Source organism: Lacerta agilis, chromosome 2, assembly GCF_009819535.1.
Source record: "Lacerta agilis isolate rLacAgi1 chromosome 2, rLacAgi1.pri, whole genome shotgun sequence".
Classification (NCBI taxonomy): Eukaryota; Metazoa; Chordata; class Lepidosauria; order Squamata; family Lacertidae; genus Lacerta; species Lacerta agilis.
This window is the reverse complement of record NC_046313.1, coordinates 60,755,500-60,781,542: the sequence shown is the minus strand read 5'-3', so window position 1 is coordinate 60,781,542 and position 26,043 is coordinate 60,755,500. Positions and strand designations below refer to the sequence as shown.

The following is a 26,043-nucleotide window of genomic DNA, read 5'->3' as shown; positions in this document are numbered from 1 at the left end:
AACTATAGTAAGTAACTAAATAAGTAAAGGAAGTAAGTGAAAGTGTTGGAGGGGGGTATGGGTTTTTCAGAATGTAAGCATCATCACTGCTTCTGCCAGCAATGAGGTTTCCCAGCTAGTCACTTTGGAAACCGTTCAAATGTGGGTTTGTTTTTGCCTAACCACATCTCAAAAATAGACTGTCAAGTTGTTTCCCTTTCTTCACATATGTTTTGCTTCTAGGCTGACAACTGGATGACCGGCTGCAAGCCTCGGCAGGGGGGGGGGACCAACTTTGGCCCACAGACATCCAATTACACACAGGGGAAAAAATCAATAGGATTGCTGGTGTACCTGGTTGACAGGTAAGAAAAGTGGGCACATTGATTTGCACATGCAGTGACAGCAGAAAAGGCCAGATATAGAAGACTAGAGGCGAGCAGGTAAACTGAGCAATGGCAGGAGGTGAAAACCAGTCAAAACGTCAAGGGGCCATGGAGTACATGTGGGTGAACACATTGGAACACAAGATTCCATAATTTTGGTGTTGCTTGGATGCATGGGCAGCTGTCAGATGCCTTATTCTTCTGAACACCAGTTGTTGGGAACTGCAGGAGTGTGGAGTGCTCCTCCTGTGTGGAGCTGGACCAGATGGAGTGTTGATGTTTGGGATTTCTTGCAGCTCTGAGACTTCTGGTATCATCTGGAATACATGATTTCTACAAAGATGCTCCAATGACTGTAGTAGCCAGATGAGGCTGTCCAGTGATTAGGTGCTGCTGTTGATGAGAGCCTGGATGCTTCCTTCTCAAATCATGTGCTTTGACATTGACAAATGCATTTATTCTGTTGTTTAAATCCACCCTTATTTTCTCATCTGACAGTTCCATTAGAAATTCTCTGTTGGCTTCTGTGCCATGGGCAGATATATGGCACCAGATGGTCTGAAAGCATCTGGTATGGAACGGCTACTCACAAAACAAACAAACAAACAAACAAACAAACAAACAAACAAATGTCTTTATGGGCTACTCACAAAACAAACAAATGTGTTTAATAATAATAATAATAATAATAATAATAATAATAATAATAATACAATCATAATCAAATGGGTGTTTCTGACTGGAATGTACTGCTAGTTTGATCTGATGTTACGACACTGAGCAGCCTCACACTTCATTTTGTAATTTGTAACATTGTTGGAGAAGTTTAAAAGGGGTTCCTAGACTGGAGATACCCCTTCCACAGCTCTGCAATCAAATCCTCTAATTCTGTGGGATTTGCTATCCAGTGTGTGGGAATGCTTAGGGGTGTGGATGACGATATATTACTTTATATATCTGATCCCAGCTTGTGTTAACAAGCTCCAAACTTAGCAGAGTTACATTCCCTTTTAAAACACAGCAGAGACGGTTGCATAGGCTTGCTAAAGCCTCTATAAGAAATATATATTCCTGGTATATTCCCCTTCTTCCCTCTTAAAAGTAAAGACACAACACAGTACTGTTTATAACTCTGGAAGCCAAGAGAGCATTCTGTCCCTGAGATGCTCTTCTTTGAAGAAGTGAATCCAAAAGAGAAAGATGGGATCTGCTTCCTGTGGTTTTGTGTAAAACTCCCCAGGTGAAACCACACCTATCTCCAGTTACATAAAGGAAGTTGTTTCAGTCCAGGTAAACAGGAAGTTAAGGCTGGAGGACTGAGACACCTTCATGTCCACTCTAGCAATGTTGTGTTTTGACTGCTCTGTGTTTACATCCCACACAGTGCACATGACCTGTGTGGAACCAGGAGCATCTTTTCTTGGCCTGGAATTTGGTTTTGGTTGCCAACAACACCTGGGAGGGTTCTTTTCACTTTCACTCTTTCTGTCAGGCTGGCTGGAATGGCCAATGGGACAGCTTGTTTCTGGGGAAAAGAGAAAACTACCAGCAACACTTGATCAGCTCTATGTGCAAAGCCTTGGAAACTTTTTCTTTCTTGTTTCAACTATAAAGTGTCCCTCCTCTTAGAATTTATATTCAGGGTACTGGCATTCTGATGTTTACTTGAAAATCATTTAAATACACAAGTCAAGGGAATACTGACAAAACCATCAGATCTTATACGTACACTTAATCAGAGGTGTTCATACTTTATGATAAACACTTATTATCAAAGATAAGCATAATGCATAACAATATTTCAGTATTCCCCCCCTTTTCATGCTCATGTGGCCTATAAGACACCCGAGCATGATTATGAACCAAAATCAGGAATATCATAAATGTCTACAAGTACCATTTTCTTTATTCTTTTCCTTGGAGGATAAAAATGCTATCACTGAAGAACACACATCTTTTTAGTTAGAAGTTATAAAAGAAAATTCATGCAACAATCAAGAACAGTGCCAGAAAACCCAGAGCATGTTTGGCTCTCCTGTTTCCTAAAAGCAAAAGGATAGAATCAATTTTAGATATAGAAAAGGGGCATCAATGAGGAACCAATAAACCTCAGAAAGAAGAAAATCCCCCCGCCCAATATTTTGTCACACAGAATGGTACAATATCACAGGAGATAAACAATGACAAACAATTCTCCATTCAGAGTGTAGGCATAGATAGGAGTGATGAGCTCAGCAACTTAGAATATTGGGGGAATACAAATGTACTGGATTGGATTTTTAACTAATATTTTTCTGTTCCAGGGCAAGTTGCTACACAAACATTGCTTGCTTGGAACCCAGGGCAGAAAACACTGTAATACTCTTGGAGAATGTTTGATGCATTTATAACTGGTTTTAACTATTTCTACCACTAGGTAAAGGTAAAGGGACCCCTCACCATTAGCTCCAGTCGTGCCCGACTCTGGGGTTGTGGTGCTCATCTCGCGTTACTGGCTGAGGGAGCCGGCGTACAGCTTCCGGGTCATGTGGCCAGCATGACAAAGCCGCTTCTGGCAAACCAGAGCAGCACACGGAAACGGCGTTTACCTTCTAGCAGGAGTGGTACCTATTTATCTACTTGCACTTTGATGTGCTTTCGAATTGCTAGGTGGGCAGGAGCTGGGACCGAGCAATGGGAGCTCACCCCATCGTGGGGATTCGAACTGCCGACCTTCTGATCAGCAAGCCCAAGGCTCTGTGGTTTAACCCACAGCACCACACGCGTCTTTCTATCACTACTCACCCATTTATTACATTTCAAACTGAGGACAAAGATTCAAGAACATCACACAGTTCCTAGCAAGAGGGTGTTTCCTTGGAACAGTCAGGTTTCTGATCTGTAGCAAGCAGAAAAATAATAATGTTAGAGCCAAATTCTGGGGGAAATATTTTTATATAAAAGCCCCATTAAATTACAACATCCAAATTTCACAACTGTCTTCCCAACAGGTGTATAAAAGTTACTGTCCTTCTTTCAGAAATTTAGTCAGTGTCTATTGTCAAATGTTAATCCAGCATTTCTCTTTTACAAATTTATGAAAGAAAGAAAAAAACAGGCAGGGAATGCAGAAAATAAATATGCTGGGCAGTCACCCCACTTTCTGCTCTTTCAACCTTTGAGCTTAACAGGTAATAAATTATTTTTGAGAGATACAGTTTTATGAAGTTATTATTTTCTCCATCATCATTAAACCTGAAGACTCTGTTATCTTATCACCATAGCTGTCTTTTTAAAAATTACTGTTTTAAAAATCTAGGGTCTTAAATCATATTTAGCTCCATGAAATGAAGCATGCAAGGCATTCCCAAACAGGTTACAATATTCACTTTGGCTACACTTGCTATTCTCCATTCTCTGAAATGTTCCAATCAAAATGCCTAAATTCTCTGTGACACATTTTTCCTTCCCACCATATTTTATTTAATAAGTTTTTGGTTGGTCTCTTGAGACTGAAAGAACTTTGGAAGCACAAGATATAGATTCCTTGCATCTCATTTATGATCTTCATGGTCTGAACTTTTCAGTTGCTTTTGTAATCCAATGATTACAAATGCAGAAGCATTTGTCTGAACTTCTAATAAATGCCAAGCTTCTTTTTGATTGCCAAAACCTGTCAGAAAGTGCACCCAGATTTTTGCCTCTGCTAAACTCATGCATCTCTCCCCCTGTAGTGGGGGGGGGGGAGGAAGAGCATTCTGTTTTTTAACAGAATACCTAAGCTGGTGTCCAGGAGTAGTGAAGTCTCTAAAGGTCATAATTATCTGGCTCAGAAAAAGAATTTGCCCAGCTCATAATGCTCTCAGAAGCATTCTGAATCGAGTTCCTTTCCCTTGAGGAATTGCTCTCTGGATTTCAATGTAAAATATTTTTAGCTTATCAGATCAGGCATTAATCAGATCAGGTACTATTCACTGTAGGTGAATAGGTAAAAGCTGTGTAACATCAAGCCTTTTATTCTTGGGAAAATTATTGCTGACAGCTGAGAAACTGTATGAGCCCCGATGTTTTCATTTTTAAAAATGTTAAGTCCTTGCTCTCCCTGATTGCTATAAACTACACCACCAGATTATTTGATACAGCATCTTTCTTTTCCCCAGCAGCCCAGAGCACAATCAGAACAAGCCAACTTATGACACCAAGGCATGTTCTCACTAATCATGGTTTAAACAAACCACAGTTCCCAGAGTTTCTCCATTGGAGAGAAATGAAGCTTGTTTAGCAGGAAAAGCAGAACCTTTTATCTCTTTTTTGACACAGTGAAGAAACAGGGTGAGGGAAGCACACAATCCCATGGGAATTAGTATTCATATAGATTGGGTCCACTTCCTGGTGGACCGGGTTGCGGTCTGGCCACCTAGCCACTCCCCTCAGCGTTGGGTGTCCCATGTCATGCTGGGGGAGACCCCGGCCATGCCAGGTTGCCAGGTGGCCAATCAGGTTGCTTGGAGGCATGGCCGGGGACGATTTAAGCCTTGGCACGATTCTGAAGCAGCCTCACACCACTTGGTTTTCGCCTACCTCGTAGCAATCGTCACAACTTTGTAATGTTTGGCGGTTAGGCATTGGAATAGCGATGTGTGGGTAGGGGAGGTGCTGCCACCACCTGCCCCTCCATGGGTATTCCTTTAAAGGAATCCAGGGGTGTGGTTCTCATCCGAAGCCTGGGGAGCAGCTAGGGCCATGCCACGACCTGAGCGGGAACCCAGGGGGGCTCAAGTTGATCCACATCAGCAGGGCTCTCCCTATTGGAGGTTTACCCTTACCAGACTTCCTGCAAGGCGGGCAGGAGTCAGATATAGTCTGTTGATGCCAGTGCCTAAGTCAATACCGCTCACATTCTGTAACCAATAAAGCTGTGGCCTAAATTTTGCCCATTAACACCTAACCTAAAATTATGTGTCCTTGTGTCTTTATTCTCCTGGGGGGTGGCTTGGGTGCCTTGACATGCAACCATGGATTATTGTGAAAGAAAACAGGGCTAATCATATGAAACTGCTTGGAGTTATTCTGATGCATGCCTATCTTAATGCTCATTTCCATTACCCAAAACACTTGACAAAAATATTCTGCACACCAATCACTTTGGAAAGCAACTTTCTAATCTACATTGCTAGTTGGTGGGGTGTTTTTGTTTGCTTTGCTTAGATTTGGAATGTTTTTTTTTAAAATGAGCAACATTTATTCCCTTTGGTCAGAGATCAACTCAAGGTGTGAGATCCCACACTCTGGCTCACCAGGTCTCAGAACTATCCTCAAGGATAATGTTGTTGCTGTTGTATAAAATTGACATTGCATTATATGCAGCATTCAATTCTTGGCATTTTGCTTCAAAATACATTCCAGCGTTTCTACTTCCCCAGATCTGCACTGACGTAGTGTTCTCATGTGGTGAATTTCCACCTCCAGGCATGCACTGGTGGTATGCTAATACCGTTGAAACTGACTAATGTAGAGGACTGCTCTCTGAATAGATCTCTATAATGAAAAGCCAACCTATTGCCATGGTTTATTCCTCTTTGCTTAACGTGGAACACTCAAATCTATAAGGGGAATAAACCTATAAACTGCAGTGTTTTAACACCACACCAACTTTCAGCAAAAATAATTCACTTTAACGGAACTTCTGATTGCAGCACACAGCCTGCATCCCCCTCCCCCAGGGACTCTCAGCCTCTAACAAGGTGAAGAATTTTATAGATGTCCTTACACCAAAGCTTTCAGATTCAGTGCTCCATTCTTCTTATCTTCTTCCCCTCCACCTTTACTCCCAGCTCAGTGACTGTAACTGTCAGGAAATCAAAGACCAACTCAATCAACATATCATTTGATTCACGTAGCCAGCCAATGAGTATCTGGGAAGGGAGGAGCTTGCTATCGAAGGGACTCTTCACAAGTGAACAGTTTAGCCAAGGCAGACATACACATATCTGTATATATATATATACACATACATACACACTTATTTTCTCTCAGTGCCTTTATGTTTTTGAGTCTGAAAGGACATTCTCTCTCTCTCTCTCTCTCTCCTCCCCCCAGCACCTTCTCCCCATAATTTCTCTCTTTCTCTCTATTGCTCTATCTCTCTGTTCTTTCCTGTCCCATTTTTACTTGGAAAAGTGAGCCACCTGAAACAAGAAAATCTTGGACAATCTAGGTCAGACTGGACCCGGGAAAGAGATTCTTCATCCACTATACCAGCAATGGATTGGATCGCAAACATATCTTCAGGTGTCTACCAAAAAGAGGATGAAGTGGAGCCACTGATTAGAAGATACCTAAACAGCACTGAGGACTACCTTACCTTTTTATACGGACCCAGACGGAGCCATTTGTTCCTGCCTATGACTTGGGTATATGCCTTGATTTTCATAGTTGGAGTGTCCGGCAACCTTTTAGTGTGCCTGGTTATTCTCAGGCACCGCAACATGAAAACGCCCACTAACTACTATCTCTTCAGCCTTGCCATTTCCGACCTGCTGGTCCTGCTCTGCGGGATGCCCTTGGAAGTCTACGAAATGTGGAGCAACTACCCCTTCTTGTTTGGATTGGCTGGGTGCTATTTCAAGACGGCTCTCTTTGAGACGGTGTGCTTCGCCTCCATCCTGAACGTCACCACAGTCAGCATAGAGCGGTACGTGGCCATCATGCACCCCTTCCGAGCCAAGCTGAAGAGCACCAGGCGGCGCGCCTTGAGGATCATCATTGCCCTGTGGCTCCTGTCTGTCCTCTTCTCTCTTCCCAACACCAGCACCCACGGCATCGTACTGCAGTATTTCCCAAATCACACAGAAGTCCCAGGCTCAGCAACGTGTGCTGTGGTTCAGCCCATGTGGATCTACAACTGTATCATCCAGTTAAGCTCCTTCCTCTTTTACGTGCTGCCAATGAGTGTCATCAGTGTGCTCTACTGCCTGATGGGGATGAAAGTGAGTCCTGCATCCTCTTTTTGTGTAACTTTCTTTAATGATCCATCTCATCTTAAATCATCTCATCCTGTACTTTAAACTGTTTAAAAATTAGCCTCTACTGACTTACCATTATCTTTCTGGCAATGCAACAGAAGTTTAGATTCTGCCATGTGGAAGTAATGCTTCAGACATTCACTTCCCATAACCATTCATTGCCCAATAATTAATGGAAACCCATTTACCTGACCTATTTATGACTTTTAAAAACCACAAACATATCTTCTTCCAGCAGTCTTGCAACTCCTATTTCATCCTCACCCTTTTTCACATTTGCAAAATAATCCACTTGTAAGTTTGCTTTTTTAATCAACATTTAGGCAATGCATGTTGATTTAGAATAAAAGTGCAATCAGTCTAAGAATATTTAGTACTTTTCATCTTTTTCTTACAGCCTAATCTTAAACAGGTTTATTCAGAAATAAGTCCCACTGAACTCAATATTGCCTATGAATGAGATCACAAAAGCATACCACATAACTGTACGATACAATTTCACATGGGCACTTTTCAAGAAGGTAGGAAGAGGAGCATCTAAAGGCTAATAATAAAACAACTGGCATGGATGCTAGAAAAGGGAATACCTGAGTAAACAAACCAGAATGGTTCTGCTAAGTTTGCATTATCAAATCACTCTCCTTCTTTACTGTCTGATTATTGCCACAAAATGATTCCCTCTGCCCTCATACAAGCAGGAAGTTATTATTTCAAAGGGATCCTACAGAAATTGCTTAATCGAAACCCACCATAAGGCTGGCTTGGTGTTTTACAACAGCATGAGACACTTTTCAGATAATAATCCATTTAAAATGAAGTCCCTTCTTGTGTTACAAAAAAACCCACTAGGTCAAACCTTCCACCAAATCCACAGTTAGGAGCTTTTCAGGTGATTTGAAAAGGATTTTGCTTACCCTTTCAGCCTTTTATATATAGATGCTTTATTCCTTATGGCGTATGATCTTCCGCTATGATATATTCTTCTGGCTTCATTCACAAAAGGCAACAGCAGTGGAATCATTGATCTAAACGTCACCTTTTGTGCTGATGCTGGTTCTGTAAGATTAAGGTGCAAGTAGGCAGGGATTAATCCTATTATGTATGAAAGTATTGTTTTCCTTGCATGTCTAGCATCAAATTCATTCTGCACAGGTTTTCGTCCTGACCTGTTCTGTGTGGAAGAGGAAAATATGCCATTTCGTGCAGAAAGAGAAGATAACACTTTGTGGACTGAGATAATCACATAGAGCACAACGTCTCTCTCTCTCTCTCTCTCTCTCTCTCTCTCTCTCTCTCTCTCTCTCTCTCTCCCCCCCCCCTCTCTCTCTCTCTCACACACACACACACTAGCACCATATTTCTGTCCATTATATTCTGTTTCACAACAAGCTTCTCTCTTTCTCTCTCTAGTTGTGAGGATTTGAATGCAAAGAAGACAAAAGATCCCGAAACCTTAGTGGGAAAGTAGGATTTCTTTAACCTGCAAGAACCCTGGAAGCTTTAAAAGCTAGGCTGAGAGTAGCGATGGGGTAGAAGTTCAGTTCAGTTTGCATTTAAGGTGAACTTACCTGATTCACACTTTCTGAAACAATGCATGAAGCGAAGCAGGAAAAAATGCACTTCTCTTAATTTTGCAATGCAGATTCTCTCGGCAAACAATGTACACAAAAATGCACATATTAGTGAATGGTGCTCCATAAACTGTGTTTATGGAAGACAATCTTACTTGGCTACAAGTGATTGCCAAAGAAGAAGAAGCTCCAGGCCCCTTCCAATTCTATAATTCTATGATTCTAAGTAGCATGCAAAAATGCATTATGTTACAGAAAACTGCTGTGCAGAAATGTGCATATTAGGAGAGGCTGTAAGTCCTGGAAGATCTGAGGCTGCTGAACAGACCCTTGGGTTGAGGTATTGTTTTGGGGGGGGGTTGTTACTGGGGGGGGGGGTTGTTGCCGTTGGTTTTCTTGTATCTTTATTTTTGGATCTTGTGATTTATGTGGAAATTGTTCAGTTCCGTTGTGTATTTTTGATGTTTTCTTTATGACTACTTTTGTTATGTTTGTAATTTTGTGATTTTTTTTTTTTTTCATGTTGCAAGCCACCTTGAGCATGGTTTGAACCGTGGAAAGGCAGCACGCAGATAAAACAATCTCTGTGTGAATTCATATGAAGATATTTGATTAAAGCATAAATGCAAAGTGATAGGGGAATGTGGAGAACTGAACTGAAGAATGGGAAAACAAGAAACTGAAAGTGACAGATTTCCCCTTGTTGCCCCAGCCTCTTCTGTAATAGTTATATTCTAGTTGAGTTATGAAAGATCCTGACCTGAGCTACCTGATTTTCCAGTTATGCCCAGGAAAAAACAGTGAATATTTGTGGTAGGCACAACAATTTATATTCCAGGTTGGGGGGGGGGATGAAGTAACCTTACACAACTCCCCCCTCCATGTCCACTAGAATTTAGGGCTGGGGGTTTTCCCCTTTGGTGATTTGGAGAGAGTCAAGCTAAATGAGATGCTCTGTGTCAGCCTGATTTTTGTTCTTTAAATAGCAGTCATGGGGACTCAAATGAATCAGAATCATGGAATTGTAGAGTTGGAAGGGACCTCAAGGGCCATTCTTCAAAATTCACAGTTTTCTGAATTTTTCATTGCAGTTCTCCAACAAAATAATGTGTACAAAAATGCACATACTAAGGCGTCCCTAGCTAGCAGGACCGGTGGTCAGAGCTGTAGACCAACAACAGGTGGAGACCAAAGTTTGAGAAAAACTGTGCTGAGGTAAAGTGTCCATAAAAATGCATTTATTAGTGAATATAATGCACCAAAAATACTTTCTATGTGGGGGGAATTTGCAAAAATGTGCATATTAGGCAAAAGTTCGTGCAAAATTGTGAATATTCAGAGAAATTGGCAATAAAATGCTGACTGATTTTCATGAGGACTTAAAAGAAAAAACACCACACCCACACTGATGTGTAAATGTGGAGAGCTGAACTTAAGATTTGAAAAATGAGAAACTGAGCGAAACCAAAATGGACAGATTTGTCTATCCCTAGGTAAAGGTAAAGGTAAAGGGACCCCTGACCGTAAGGTCCAGTCGCGGACAACTCTGGGGTTGTGGTGCTCATCTCACTCTATAGGCTGAGGGAGCCGACGTTTGTCCACAGACAGCTTCCAGGTCATGTGGCCAGCATGACTAAGCCACTTCTGGCGAAAGAGAACAGCACACGGAAACGCCGTTTACCTTTCCGACGCAGCTATACCTATTTATCTACTTGCACTTTGACGTGCTTTTGAACTGCTAGGTTGGCAGGAGCTGGGACCGAACAATGGGAGCTCACCCCATCGCAGGGATTTGAACCGCCAACCTTCTGATCAGCAAGCCATAGGCTCTGTGGTTTAATCCACAGTGCCACCCGCGTCCCTATCCCTAGTAACCACTCATTCCCCACCAGAATGCTCTAGCATCCAACACACATTTCCATTAATTAGCGGAGGTGGGGGGGCAGAAGGACAGAAAGCCTTTCAACATGCAGCTCTCAATCATTTAGAAACTAATTGCAAATGAGTTATTTTCCTCCACTGGCAGAAAAACAAAGTGACGCTGACAATCTCAGTAAATCTATAGGGAAGGAAGAAGGCATGAGTTATGTATTTAGAACTTTTGCTAATCAGCAACATTTGATATCCCAAGACATTATGTAACAGGATTAGGGCTGGTTGCCATTTCCTTGATTGTTCAGTTATTGATCAATGCACTCATGCCATTTGCTACCAATGGGAAAATGCATTGCAAAGTGTGAGTTGAACAAATGACTAACAGAAACATGTATAAACACTCTACAAGCAAATCAGGATCTGTGCTCATTTTTTAATAACCTCCCGGCAAAGAAACCAGAATATAACCAGTAGCAGTCAGTGGCGCAGAGCAGGGTGGTGTGGCATTGCTCACCTGGCTTCCCAAAATAGAGGTAGCTACTGGTATCTGATGGGGAGGTGGGAAGTGGTGTGACAGCAGAGAGGTCAGTTTGGTGCTGGCACAGTGGCAGAGCCAATCCAATACTTATTCTGCTGTACCTGTACTGCATCCCTGATTCCTCAACCTGACCTCTCTCCCTCTCAGTTACCAACAGTGACACCCACACTGGGAAGCCAGGTGAGCAACACTGCCCTACCAATCACTACCAGATTTATTGTAACCCTCACATAAGCTTTGCCCAGTAAATAGGTCCTCTGGGTGATCCCTAAGTGCATTAGTGATTCCCATGAGATCGTACACATTGTTACTACAAAGAAATTCCTGGTGCAATTTATGAAACTGAAAACCAAGTCAATTTGTTTCAGACCTCAGAAATAGTAGATTTACACTGCAATTCCATGGAAGTCCCAAATGTGTTTGTAGCAGTAGGTATGTTTAAGATTGCACCCTTAAGTGTAAGTGTACAATCGTTGGAATCCCACCAGCTTCATGCGACTTTATTCCTCTAGTGGCATGACAGCAGATTTAAACTGTGAATATTACAAATCCCAAGAGTTTTGCTGCAAAGGAATGCAGAGTAATGATAAAAAGTCATATAGTATTTGCAAATGCATGAAGGTTAATTGCAATATGGGACTATGCATTTGTGTGTTCTGATCCAGAAACCTCCCCCTTAAATAAATTCACACTTGACTCAAATTTTGGTTTGGTTTTTGGCAGAATTTAGGCCACAACTTTATTGATTACAGAAAAAGTGTGCATGCACACGAAAGCTCATACCAAGAACAAACTTAGTTGGTCTCTAAGGTGCTACTGGAAGGATTTTTTTTATTTTTTATTTTGTTTAGAAAATGAGTGGTTACATAGGCTTTGGTTCAACTAGCTCCCTGCCATGCAGGTAGAACTGACCCAGTGTTCCAGCATAGGTCAGCCAAGGGTGAACACCTGGATAAGCGGAAATCTGGGAACAGACTATCTCCGTCACCCAAATGTCCCCCTAGACTCAGTCATGGGCACAATCCCCTCTCAGGGGTTGACCAAACCATCGAGACCCTGGATTCCTTTAACGGAATACCCTTCACATAGGGATGGCGAGAGCGTTCTCCCATCCCTATCACCTGAACCAGAGCCTATCCGCAACCTTACAAGTTGTGACAATTTGCCACGCGGCAGGCGAAACCCAAATGGCAACAGCTAATCAGCCAAATGGGGAAAATTCCTGCCGTGCCCCTGTCCCAACGACAGACGACACATGACGGCATAGCAAGGTCAAGCGCACAAGCCCTAAAAGTAGGGAGATGTGGGCAGGTGTTCTGGTGCACACACCAAAAGAGGAAGGTCTGGTACACGTACATGGGTATATATAGGTCCCTCGATCCGTTTGAACTGTGCCCCATTGGTCCGATTAATCTCAGCATCAAGGGACATTCCAACTCAGTGTTGTGGCTGACCAATCATACCCACCCACAACACAGGGTGTCCGTTTCCAGGTCTCACAGCAACATATGCCCTCTTTGAGGGAGGACCCAATTTATTTAATATATATGTAGGCAAAAAGATCATTTTTCCTATGGAGCATTTTTCAAGTTAATTGCCATTCTACCACAATAAATACTCCATAGCTTTTGCTGGGGTGGAAAAAAAAAAAAAAAACACTTTCAGGCAGAAAAGGCCAGCCACTGAATCATGTAGCAAAAATAGCAGCCATTAGTTGCTTTGCATGTTAAAGCAGTAAAAATATATTACCAAACAGAAATGAATTCTGAGTATATTAAACACTGGAAGGCTGTGATGAATTGATAAATGAAAGAAATGATTTCATGTTGACCACAGCTTAGAAGCTCATAAAAGAGCTTTTATGAGCAATAAATCCTATAGCATAAAGCAGGTGGAGACAAAGACAGAGCCCACAGAAATCATGGGAAACCTATATTGTGCTTCCAGACAATAGGCTTATCTACACTACTTTTTAGCTATTTTTTTGAAAGTGCAGCTTTACTTTACAGTATTCTGCCTGTTAGATCCAGCTGCCTGCTTGCTAAAAGCTACAGGACGTTTTGCTTTCCAAGCTATTAATTAAAAACACTTATCATTGCAAAACTCAATAAGAATGCCTTGCCATCTGATAAGTAATTAATCATCATTAGTAATAGCTAATAAATGTCTTTCTATTATCAAAGCACCTTGTTTTTGCTTAAGGATTCTCATAAGTATTAGGTAGGATTTGAGCATATGTTTAAATTTGATTTGGTTTCGTAATAGGTCACAGTTACATGGTGGGCCTGATTAGTTGTGATGAATATTGCAATCCTGGAGCACTGCTATGGAAATAAATCTTATACCAGTTATAGGGTTGGGTCAAGACTGGTCCTGCAGTAGTCCCTGGGAAGGTATCCTGAAGGTCACAGAATGTTTTAGAATACCACTTTTGAAGGTCAAAACCTCAGTCACCCTTCCCTTGCCAATGTCTGAGATCCATTTTTGGGGGGTAGAATCTCTCAGTGGTGAATACCAGGGTGCACATGATACAACTGTACCAGGAAGGAGCATGAGCCCAGCAAGGCATTGGCAAATGATGGTTCGTTCACCTTTGGTTTTCCTCTCTCCCATTCTGGATTACAACCAGCATTAGTTAAACTGAGTCTAGCTACAATCCAAAATCAATGGTGCATAGAAACATGGTTAGGACCAGGTTTAAAGTCCCATTGGAAGTATAAAACTAATTTAAAATCATACAAAACTCCTGTATTGCAGTGTTGCTGTTCGCAGCAGCTTTTGGTGGTGATATACATAGAGAGGCAGGATAGAAATTAAAATAACAAATGAACAATAAGACTAAATAAATTCTATTTGCCCATGCATGTTTGTACCCCACTATTGACCAGAGGTTTCATAGAGGCAGGATATTCTAGGATGGATTTTCTCCCACTCAGATCTCCTTTGTGTCATCTACCACCCCCTGCTATAAGCTCATTTTTTCAAGCACCATGGAAAAGGTTAAGTGGAAGTACATCTTTCTGTATAGGAAAAAAACGAAGTTTAAAAAGCACAGAACAGATGCCTCCGCAAACCATTCACCAGAAAATACAATCCATACAGGACCTTTGGCAGAGATATTCACACGTTCTTATAATGCATCTCATTCAGGTAAAGAAATAATAATTTAAATAGCAATCTGAATTAGTTCAAACCATAATCTATTGTGTTTAATGCCATTAAATTCAGAATTGAGCTAAACCTTTTCATTTTTTGCTTTTCTTTGGCTGGAGTTGAATCCAGGCTAATTTAATAGCATTTAGTTCCTAGAGGGTGGCGCTATGGTCTAAACCACAGAGCCTAGAGCTTGCTAATCAGAAGGTTGGCAGTTTGAATCCCCGTGACGGGATGAGCTCCTGTTGTTCGGTCCCAGCTCCTGCCCACCTAGTAGATTGAAAGCACATCAAAGTGCAAGTAGATAAATAGGTACCACTCCAGCGGGAAGGTAAAAAGCGTTTCCATGCGCTGCTCTGGTTTCGCCAGAAGCGGTATAGACATACTGGCCACATGACCCAGAAACTGTATCCGGACAAACGTTAGCTCCCTCGGTAAAGTAAAGCGAGATGAGCGTCGCAACCCCAGAGTCATCCACGACCAGACTTAACAGTCAGGGGTCCCTTTACCTTTACCTTAGTCATGATTAACTTCACAATAACTTCTATGGAACCCTCAGCCCAAGTAACATAGTCTGGACACAACCCATTGTGGCAGTATAAAGTGAATTTTATTTTTTATTTTCAAAAATTACTTGCCATCACATCAATAAGAGGATTGTGGGAAGCAAGGGGTATTAGTTTTTCTGGTTCTGTAGATATTATTGCATTTAGCTAACTACTAAAACTAAAGCTCCATTCAGACATTTGAATCCATCTTGCAGGGATGAGTCTGCTATTTCTGCCCCCTATTGCCAGCACCCTTCATGAACCAGAGGCATAACTCCTGAAGTGGGGAGCCTCCCCCCCCCCAGTCCTGTAGACTTAGAACCTTGCATGATTTAGGACCTTGAGACGAATGGGCTTCCAACTGCAGGTGATTGCTTTTGACTCAGTAAGGTAATGAAGATGGTAATGGGCAGGGCAGAGCTAGCCTGCTCACCCCTCCTCTCTCTCAAATGATTCTGATCACATGTGGGATTGGAACACCCAAATGGAATTAGAGCTCACATCCTTGAATGGAGTTCATGTTCTTGGAACATTGTCATTCTTCTTACATGCAGTTTTAGAATATATTTGATATGGTGCTTCTTATTGCTCTCCCTTCTATTCCTTATCAATTTTGGGGTGTTGGTTTTTTGGGGGGCGGGTTGGCTTTATTTTGCTTTCGGCTGTTGGTCAGAGTGATTTAGAATACTTTTACACATTCTACACATGTGATGCCCCTTTCCCTGAGTTCATTGTCTTCATCCTGTTAATAACATTCTGTGTGATGCTAGTGGTGTGGAGCACAAATTGGCACAATAAACCTCTAGTTCTTCCTGAGCTAATGAACTGCTGGAGGAGATGAAGATCCCAGTTCGCTGACAGTCATTTTCAAAGTACCAGAAAATGGCTTTCTTGGCTTCTCTCTGTTTCTCCTGGCATTCAGAGTTGTCTCTCTCTTTCTAATACTTGTTGACAGCACTTTAGTAATTAAAAGGGTAGCTTTCTTTGTTGTTGTTGTTCAGTCGTTCAGTCGTGTCCGACTCTTCGTGACCCCATGGACCAGAGCACGCCAGGCACGCCTATCCTTCACTGCCTCTCGCAGTTTGGCCAAACTCATGTTAGTAGCTTCGAGAACACTGTCCAACCATCTCATCCTCTGTCGTCCCCTTCTCCTTGTGCCCTCCATCTTTCCCAACATCAGGGTCTTTTCTAGGGAGTCTTCTCTTCTCATGAGGTGGCCAAAGTACTGGAGCCTCAGCTTCAGGATCTGTCCTTCTAGTGAGCACTCAGGGCTGATTTCCTTCAGAATGGATAGGTTTGATCTTCTTGCAGTCCATGGGACTCTCAAGAGTCTCCTCCAGCACCATAATTCAAAAGCATCAATTCTACGGCGATCAGCCTTCTTTATGGTCCAGCTCTCACTTCCATACATCACTACTGTGAAAACCATAGCTTTAACTATACGGACCTTTGTCGGCAAGGTGATGTCTCTGCTTTTTAAGATGCTGTCTAGGTTTGTCATTGCTTTTCTCCCAAGAAGCAGGCGTCTTCTAATTTCGTGACTGCTGTCACCATCTGCAGTGATCATGGAACCCAAGAAAGTGAAATCTCTCACTGCCTCCATTTCTTCCCCTTCTATTTGCCAGGAGGTGATGGGACCAGTGGCCATGATCTTAGTTTTTTTTGATGTTGAGCTTCAGGCCATATTTTGCACTCTCCTCTTTCACCCTCATTAAAAGGTTATTTAATTCCTCCTCACTTTCTGCCATCAAGGTAGTATCATCAGCATATCTGAGGTTGTTGATATTTTTTCTGGCAATCTTAATTCCGGTTTGGGATTCATCCAGTCCAGCCTTTCGCATGATGAATTCTGCATATAAGTTAAATAAGCAGGGAGACAATATACAGCCTTGTCGTACTCCTTTCCCAATTTTGAACCAATCAGTTGTTCCATATCCAGTTCTAACTGTAGCTTCTTGTCCCACATAGAGATTTCTCAGGAGACAAATGAGGTGATCCGGCACTCCCATTTCTTTAAGAACTTGCCATAGTTTGCTGTGGTCGACACAGTCAAATGCTTTTGCATAGTCAATGAAGCAGAAGTAGATGTTTTTCTGGAACTCTCTAGCTTTCTCCATAATCCAGCGCATGTTTGTAATTTGGTCTCTGGTCCACATACTGCTTAAGCCTGCCTTGTAGAATTTTCAGTATAACCTTGCTAGCGTGTGAAATGAGCGCAATTGTGAGGTAGTTGGAGCATTCTTTGGCACTGCCCTTCTTTGGGATTGGAATTTAGACTGATCTTCTCCAATCCTCTGGCCACTGCTGAGTTTTCCAAACTTGCTGGCATATTGAGTGTAGCACCTTAACAGCATCATCTTTTAAAATTTTGAATAGTTCAGCTGGAATATCATCACTTCCACTGGCCTTGTTGTTAGTGAGGCTTTCTAAGGCCCATTTGACTTCACTCTCCAGGATGTCTGGCTCAAGGTCAGCAACCACATTACCTGGGGTGTATGAGACCTCCATATCTTTCTGGTATAATTCCTCTGTGTATTCTTGCCACCTCTTCTTGATGTCTTCTGCTTATGTTAGGTCCTTTCCACTTTTGTCCTTAATTGTGGTAATCTTTGTACGAAATCTTCCTTTCATATCTCCAATTTTCTTGAACAAATCTCCGGTTTTTCCCATTCTGTTATTTTCCTCTATTTCTTTGCATTGCTCGTTTAGAAAGGCCCTCTTGTCTCTCCTTGCTATTCTTTGGAAATCTGCATTCAATTTCCTGTATCTTTCACGATCTCCCTCACATTTTGCTTGCCTTCTCTCCCCCGCTATTTGTAAGGCCTCATTGGACAGCCACTTTGCTTTCTTGCATTTCTTTTTCATTTGGATGGTTTTCGTTGCTGTCTCCTGTATAATGTTACGAGCCTCCATCCACAGTTCTTCAGGCACTCTATCCACCAAATCTAAATCCTTAAACCTGTTCTTCACTTCAACTGTGTATTCATAAGGAATTTGATTTAGATTGTATCTTACTGGCCCAGTGGTTTTTCCTACTTTCTTCAGTTTAAGCTGGAATTTTGCTATAAGAAGCTGGTGATCTGAGCCACAATCAGCTCCAGGTCTTGTTTTTGCTGAGTGTATAGAGCTTCTCCATCTTTGGCTGCAGAGAATATAATCAATCTGATTTCGATGTTGCCCATCTGGTGATGTCCATGTGTAGAGTCGTCTCTTGTGTTGTTGGAAAAGAGTGTTTGTGATGACCAGCTTGTTCTCTTGACAGAACTCTATTAGCCTTTGCCCTGCTTCATTTTGAACTCCAAGGCCAAACTTGCCAGTTGTTCCTTTTATCTCTTGACTCCCTACTTTAGCATTCCAATCCCCTATAATGAGAAGAACATCTTTCTTTGGTGTCATTTCTATAATGTGTTGTAAGTCTTCATAGAATTGATCAATTTCAGTTTCTTCAGCACTGGTAGTTGGTGCATAAACTTGGATTACTGTGATGTTAAAAGGTCTGCCTTGGATTCGTATCGAGATCATTCTATCATTTTTGAAATTGCATCCCAGTACAGCTTTCGCCACTCTTTTGTTGACTATGAGGGCCACTCCATTTCTTTTACGGGATTCCTGCCCACAGTAGTAGATATGATAGTCATCCGAACTGAATTTGCCCATTCCTGTCCATTTTAGTTCACTGATGCCTAGGAATTTTCTTAACAGGCCTTATTTCACTGCAAATCAATGGTAGCCTAGGCAAGAAATAGTATAGCTTACATCAATACACGATGTCCTTTCTTTTGAAAGCCCCAGAGCTGATGAATACACACACGGGGTTACCAAAGATGACAGATGACCATCCAACCTCTGCTTAAAACCTCTGCATTTCTGGTGCCAAGCTGATGTCCATGAATTAAAAACAAAGAAACAAACGGAACTCCTTCTATATAACACCAGTTGTTCTGGCAAGCAAAGGAGTTGAAATTTAATGTTGCCATGAGCCTTCAGCATGCTTGCTTTGTCTGGTTACCTATATGGGCAGAACACCCCTGTTTTCTTGATTGTACATGTTGCAGGACTGGACATTTGTGCATGTTCTGGACTGGACAAGATTCCATCGGAAGAACTTTCTGATAGTAAGAGCTGTTCAACAGTGGAAGAGACTCCCATGAGAGGTGGTGGACTCTCCTTCCATGAAGGTTTTTAAGCAGAGGTTGGATGGTCATCTGTCACATGCATGATTTAGCTGAGATGCCTGCATTGCAGAGGGTTGGACTAGAAGATGGCGCTTAGGGTCCCTTCCAACTCTACAATTCTAGGAGTTGCTAACTTAGTGCCTCCAGATGTTGCTGCACTGTAAGTTGAATCAGCCCCTGCTAGCATGACCAATAGTCAGGAATAATGGAAACTGAAGTCCAACAATGTCTGAATATCTCTGCAATATCCTTAACTGTACACTACAGGCGATCTTAACTGTACACTACACAGTATTCCAAATGTGGTCACACTTGTTTTTCTATATGTTGTTTTATCTTTAACAATACTTTCCACCAGTTTTTCCAGAACAGACTGATTTTCACTGATGTTGTTAGATCCATTCCTACAGCAATGTTTCCTGACTTTTTCTCCTCCAATTACCAGCTGAGAGGAGACTGTTCTTTGGAAGTAGATGAAATGGGAATTAATGTTAAAAGGCCATCCGGGAAGTCTGTCACTAAGATGTTATGTAAGTAACAAATTTGTGCTTTGCATTATGAATGAATGTGAGGCAGGCCAATGTAAGAGAATGTATTTTAGGAGGCAGCTGGAAGTCATCTATGTAGGTGTCTCCATCCATGTTTCAAGACTCAGGCAAAGAAAAAGGAAGAATGGGTACATCTCTTTGCTCTGAGCAGCTACTGTGCTAACCTATGGCTCACCAGGTGGTGTTGGACTACAACTCCCATCATGCCCGGCCATTGGCCATGCTTTGGGAGGCTATAGAAAGCAGAGTCTGATGAGAACTGGAGGGCTAAAGGTTTCCAGTAGATGTTTCAAACTATTAATCTACTAATATTTTAACAGCTTTCTCTTTGGCCACTAATGCACCCACTTTGTAATTGCCATAGCATTGTGATTTCAAGTGGGGAAACTAGATGGCAGTCAAACATGGTAATCCCTATTTGCACTGCGTGCCTGCACTTTTAATCACAGCTGCAGAGTATGTATGTGCACTGTATTTCAGGAACCAAGCCCACAACCCTGTACTACTAACCAGGGAGTGTTGTTGTTGTCGTTCAGTTGTTCAGTCGTGTCCGATTCTTCATGACCCCATGGACCAGAGCACACCAGGCACAGGGCCAGCGCGTCCATTTAGGCGAACTAGGCAATTGCCTAGGGTGCCAAAATGGAGGGGGCGCTGGCCAGGCTTGGGCGGGACGGGCTAGCAGCAGCTTCTCCACTGTAGTGGAGAGGTGCTGCTTGCCCCTAAACCACCACCCCGGCTCCCGCTAAATCAGGCTTTGGCGGGGGGCAGGGGGGGCGAGCAGCAGCTCTCCGCTACAGTGGAGAAACTGCTGCTTGCCTCTCCACCCCCCACCTCCCACTAAAGCAGGCTTTGCCGGGGGGGCGGGGGGCCAGAAGGTGGTTCACCTAGGGTGCAAGAAGCCCTAGCACCGGTCCTGGCCAGGCACCCCTATCCTCCACTGCCTCCCACAGTCCATGGAGTTTTCTTGGCAGGGATACTGGAGTGGCTTGCCAGTTCCTTCTCCAGATGGATCACATTTAGTCTAAACTCTCCGCTATGACCTGTCCATCTTGGGTGGCCCTGCATGGCATAGCTCATAGCTTCCCTGAGTTATTCAAGCCCCTTCGCCACGACAAGGCAATGATCCATGAAGGAGAACCAGGGAGTAAGTCCCATCAAATTCAATGAGGTCTATTGCTTAGTACAGGGGTAGTCAACTTTTTAATACCTACCACCCACTAATGTATCTTTCTTGATGGTAAAAATTCCTTACCGCTCACCAGTGCTAGATGGAGGATTCAGCTTGTGCTGTAGAACCCCCTACCACCCACCACCCACCTAGAATCCTGAAACGCCCACTAGTGGGCGGTAGGGACCAGGTTGACAACCCCTGGCTTAGTAGATGTGCATTGGGTTGCCCTGAACCAGGTGAGAGACCAAAATCTACAAATTTGCCCATTCCTCTGATAGAATAATAAAATGTCCCATAAGAAGCAGTGCCCAGGCCTTCAGTTTATACAGCCCCATCCAAATTTGCACTGGCAATGGTTTGTCTAGAGTTCACTTATTCTAAGTAGATTGTTCATTAAGAACCAGTCTTAAGTATTTATTTCTACTTGTAAAATAACACACTGATTTAAAATATATATCAATGACATACTGAAGCCTGATATCAGTGTAGAATCAAACTTTTATTGTAAGCTAATTTCATCTTGTATGAGAAAAACAGAAAATGTTATAAATGGGGGGGACCCATGATATTTCTGTTTGATTAAAGTGGGAAGCTATCTGAAGTATTCATTTGCTTTCTTGAATCACTTGGTTTGATGAAGTAAAATAGCAGCCTATATGTCTTGCTCTTCCCTCACTCTTCTCTCTCTGACAGTTGTCCTAGTAATTGTTTTTGGAATATGCTGGGCTCCGTTCCACACAGACCGACTCTTCTACAGCTTTGTCGTAAACTGGACAGAACCACTTGCCAATATGTTCAACTTAATCCATGTGGTGTCAGGTAACTTTCTCTTTTTCTCACAGTTTGTTCAGCACAAGCAAAGCATCCCAAAAGAAAACTCTGATGGTTATGTTCAATCAGAATGACATAAACCCTCTGACAACGACCCTCTGATAAACCAAAGAAAATTATCATTCAACAAACTGAGATTTGGAAAGAATGGTCTCCAGTGAACATCAACTGCTGAATGAAAATGTGTTTTCAACAGACTGTAATTCTTCCTCCCTTCCCCAATTCTTATAAGTACAAAGGGCCATGTGTCAGGCAAAGGGCAGTAGCAGACAGTGGGGTGAAATGGGGTGCTCACCTGACCTCTGGTCACCTGTGTTGCTGCTGCATACCAGGGCACAGAGGTGGTGTGGTGGCAAGGTTGCTGCAGTGCAAATGCACTGACAGGAGCACAGGATTGGCTCCGCTGCTACATTTGCAATGGGCTATCCTGGTATGCAGCAGTGATGCAGGTGACTGAAGGCAGGGCAGACTTTGGTCTTCCAAATTTCAGCAGCGCCCTGTGCGAGGTCAAAATTCAGTGCTCGCCCCATCTCTTGTCTTCCATTTTGCTCTATCCATTGCTCAGGCTCCATGCCCAGTGCAGCAGAACAGCTCATGCTGCCCTAAACCCACCTCTGCTGAAGATCAGATGATTGCCATCACTCCACTGTCCACTACTGGATGAAGGTTCCAGCCTTTCTTCCTCCAAAGTCTGTGCTTCTGGGGGAAGCATTATATTGCAAATATTCTCCCACTCCCTCTGTCCTTGATAGCTTAGTTGCTGACCTTGAGCCAGACATCCTGGAGAGCGAAGTCAAATGGGCCTTAGAAAGCACTGCTAATAACAAGGCCAGTGGAAGTGATGATATTCCAGCTGAACTATTTAAAATTTTAAAAGATGATGCTGTTAAGGTGCTACACTCAATATGCCAGCAAGTTTGGAAAACTCAGCAGTGGCCAGAGGATTGGAGAAGATCAGTCTACATTCCAATCCCAAAGAAGGGCAGTGCCAAAGAATGCTCCAACTACCGCACAATTACGCTCATTTCACACGCTAGCAAGGTTATACTTAAAATTCTACAAGGCAGGCTTAAGCAGTATGTGGACCGAGAATTCCCAGAAGTGCAAGCTGGATTTCGAAGGGGCAGAGGAACCAGAGACCAAATTGCAAACATGCACTGGATTATGAAGAAAGCTAGAGAGTTCTAGAAAAACAGCTACTTCTGCTTCATTGACTTCGCAAAAGCATTTGACTGTGTCGGCCACAGCAAACTATGGCAAGTTCTTAAAGAAATGGGAGTGCCTGATTACCTCATCTGTCTCCTGAGAAATCTCTATGTGGGACAAGAAGCTACAGTTAGAACTGGATGTGGAATAGATTGGTTCAAAACTGGGAAAGGAGTATGACAAGGCTGTATATTGTCTCCCTGCTTATTTAAATTATATGCAGAATTCATCATGCGAAAGACTGGACTGGATGAATCCCAAGACAGAATTAAGATTGTGGGAAGAAATATCAACAACCTCAGATATTCTGATGACACAACCTTGATGGCAGAAAGTGAGGAGGAATCAAAGGACCTTTTGATGAGGGTGAAAGAGGAGAGCGCAAAATATGGTCTGAAGCTCAACATAAAAAAAAACTAAGATCATGGCCACTGGTCCCATCACCTCCTGGCAAATAGAAGGGGAAGAAATGGAGGCAGTGAGAGATTTCACTTTCTTGGGTTCTGTGATCACTGCAGATGGTGACAGCAGTCACGAAATTAAAAGACACCTACTTCTTGGGAGAACAGCAATGACAAACCTAGACAGCATCTTAAAAAGCAGAGACATCACCTTGCCGACAAAGGTCCGTATAGTTAAAGCTATGGTTTTCCCAGTAGTTATGTATGGAAATGAGAGCTGGACCATAAAGAAGGCTGATTGCTGAAGAATTGATGCTTTTGAATTATGGTGCTGGAGGAGACTCTTGAGAGTCCCATGGACTGCAAGAAGATCAAACCTATCCATTCTGAAGGAAATCAGCCCTGAGTGCTCACTGGAAGGACAGATTCTGAAGCTGAGACTCCAATACTTTGGCCACCTCATGATAAGAGAAGACTCCCTGGAAAAGACCCTGATGTTGGGAAAGATGGAGGGCACAAGGAGAAGGGGATGACAGAGGATGAGATGGTTGGACAGTGTTCTTGAAGGTACCAACATGAGTCTGACCAAACTGCGGGAGGCAGTGGAAGACAGGAGTGCCTGGCATGCTCTGGTCCATGGGGTTACGAAGAGTCGGACACAACTAAACGACTAAACAACAATATAAATCTGTGCTAAGGTGCAAAGGTGCCAGAATGCTAGTTGCCTGGATCCTTGTCTTTAAGAAAAGCATGATCTCTCAAGCCCATCATGACCCACACTCAGCATTTTTACTCATAAAAATAAGCAAATCCCATTATTATTGTTCTAGACCATCTCTAATATAGATATGATAATAAACCATATGTTCTCTTTGCTGATTTCTCAGCCAAGCAAGGAATCTCATCAGAAAGTACAAGAAATAGATAGATAGATAGATAGATAGATAGATAGATAGATAGATAGATAGATATAGATACAAATTCTTATTGTAGGTCTGAGAATTTATAAGCATCTAATTATATTACTGCTGCAGACACAATGCAAATACATAGGGTACAATCCTATACTGAATAACCACCAGCCAAGCAACTATAGTATTTAGTGGAAATCCATTATGATGGCTGAATACCAGGTATGTCTGGCATTCAGCCATCACAATGGACTTCCACTAAATACTATAGTTGCTTGGCTGGTGGTTATTCAGTATAGGATTGCACCCTATGTATTGCACAACCATGACAGATGAACCCTGTTCATGCTTCTTGCTTGTCTGAATGGAGGATAAAAAGCTGTGTGTAACAAAGCATTCATTGCTCCTTGCACTTTTGCCTCTGGCCCCAGTCATTGCTGGCATATGAGAAGAGGGGGGAAAGGTTGCTCAGAAGGAAATGCAGCTCTCAGACTGAGAAAGTTTCCCCACTCCAGCTTTAAATCACACACACACACACACACACACCTTAATTTATATATAATTAGGCAGACCTGTCTTTTAAAGACACAGGTTTGCTATCAGCTGTCATGTGGTAATTTAGGTTGGTCCCAAGGTGTAGCAGATCATTTTCTTACAAGCTTTGAACATAACAGCTCCTTTCCCTTAACTGCTTTGTATTCAGACTGGAGCACTGTAATCTCTTTGACAGCACTGCAATAATTTTTGTCTCGGAGAACAAGTGCAGCTAATATATCTAAAAAACATTGCCTTTAATTAGGCAGAAACAGGGCCTGTAAATGCACCACCTGATAAGACTAGCCTTGTTCCTGTCAGCCAGTTAAGCTGAGCAGAGGATCTATAGCTCACAAGTTGTCTCCCTCTTTCTTTCTGCTGTTTTCCCTCTCTTAGGCATTTTCTTCTATCTGAGTTCTGCTGTTAACCCTATAATCTACAACTTGCTGTCCAAGCGTTTTAGGATGGCTTTCCTGAGTGTCATCTTTCCTCAGTGCAAACACTGGCACCCCAGACACTCTACCAGTCACCTCCCATCCCAGCGGAGCATCTTCATGCTTGGGGAACGCCATGTTGCAGGGTGTGCAGAAGAAAGAAGCCATCCGTATCCGCAGAGGTCATCCGTCTGCAGCTCTCACCTGTCTGGCGGTCTGTGACTAATGTGACCTTTGGATGTCCTCCCAGCCACATGGGAGCTACTTATCCATGACCAGCTCTTGCACAGCTGAAAGATCATATGAATGACCCAAGCATGGGTTTCTTTCTTGTGAAATTGGCGCAGTTACCAGGAGGAGCAGGGCTCATTCCATGGGAGAGGCTACACAATCAGGCCCCATCCACATGGTTTCCCAGCTGTGCAGGAGAAGCTCGTGCATAAGGGCACTTTGATGGATGCTGAAAGATGAGGCCCACATGAGGGATGTGAAGAGAAATAAAAATTACACTTCCTTTTGAGGAGACTGGGGGCTTTGGGGAGCACCCTTTCATCCTACAAATCGTCTTTCTGGTGGTGTTCATTCTACAGCCTTCCCGGGTATCTATACTTCCTGAAAGTCCACTTATGGCCTCATCTGGGCTTTCCTGTAAGTGTAAGAAGCTAGAGGAGGCACCTAGCATGTCTTTGACAGCTGTTCGTTATCATTTTTCCTTTTAAAGAAATCAGTGCAGAAAGTGAGAGTGTTTTTAAAGAAATCAATCAATCAATCAATC

The 26,043-nt window shown here is 42.7% G+C and overlaps 1 protein-coding gene across 1 annotated transcript; it reads left to right on the top strand.

Moving 5' to 3' along the window:
* The first annotated feature begins 6,544 nt into the window (after nucleotides 1–6,544).
* On the top strand, nucleotides 6,545–25,592 carry NMUR2 (neuromedin U receptor 2). Its single transcript, XM_033142556.1, has 4 exons — nucleotides 6,545–7,333; nucleotides 19,675–19,759; nucleotides 21,645–21,770; nucleotides 25,231–25,592. Exons 1-4 carry the CDS (start codon nucleotides 6,608–6,610, stop codon nucleotides 25,488–25,490), a joined length of 1,197 nt encoding a protein of 398 aa, XP_032998447.1. The 5' UTR covers nucleotides 6,545–6,607; the 3' UTR covers nucleotides 25,491–25,592.
* The last annotated feature ends 451 nt before the right edge of the window (nucleotides 25,593–26,043 follow it).

What these genes read in the sequence shown, in the direction of transcription:
- NMUR2 (XM_033142556.1), top strand. Translation starts at nt 6,608, where the DNA reads ATGGATTGGATCGCAAACATATCTTCAGGTGTCTACCAAAAAGAGGAT. An exon ending in GTCTGTCACTAAGATGTTAT is followed by an intron (nt 19,760 to 21,644) that starts GTAAGTAACAAA and finishes TCTCTCTGACAG; the next exon opens with TTGTCCTAGTAATTGTTTTT. An exon ending in CTTAATCCATGTGGTGTCAG is followed by an intron (nt 21,771 to 25,230) that starts GTAACTTTCTCT and finishes TCCCTCTCTTAG; the next exon opens with GCATTTTCTTCTATCTGAGT.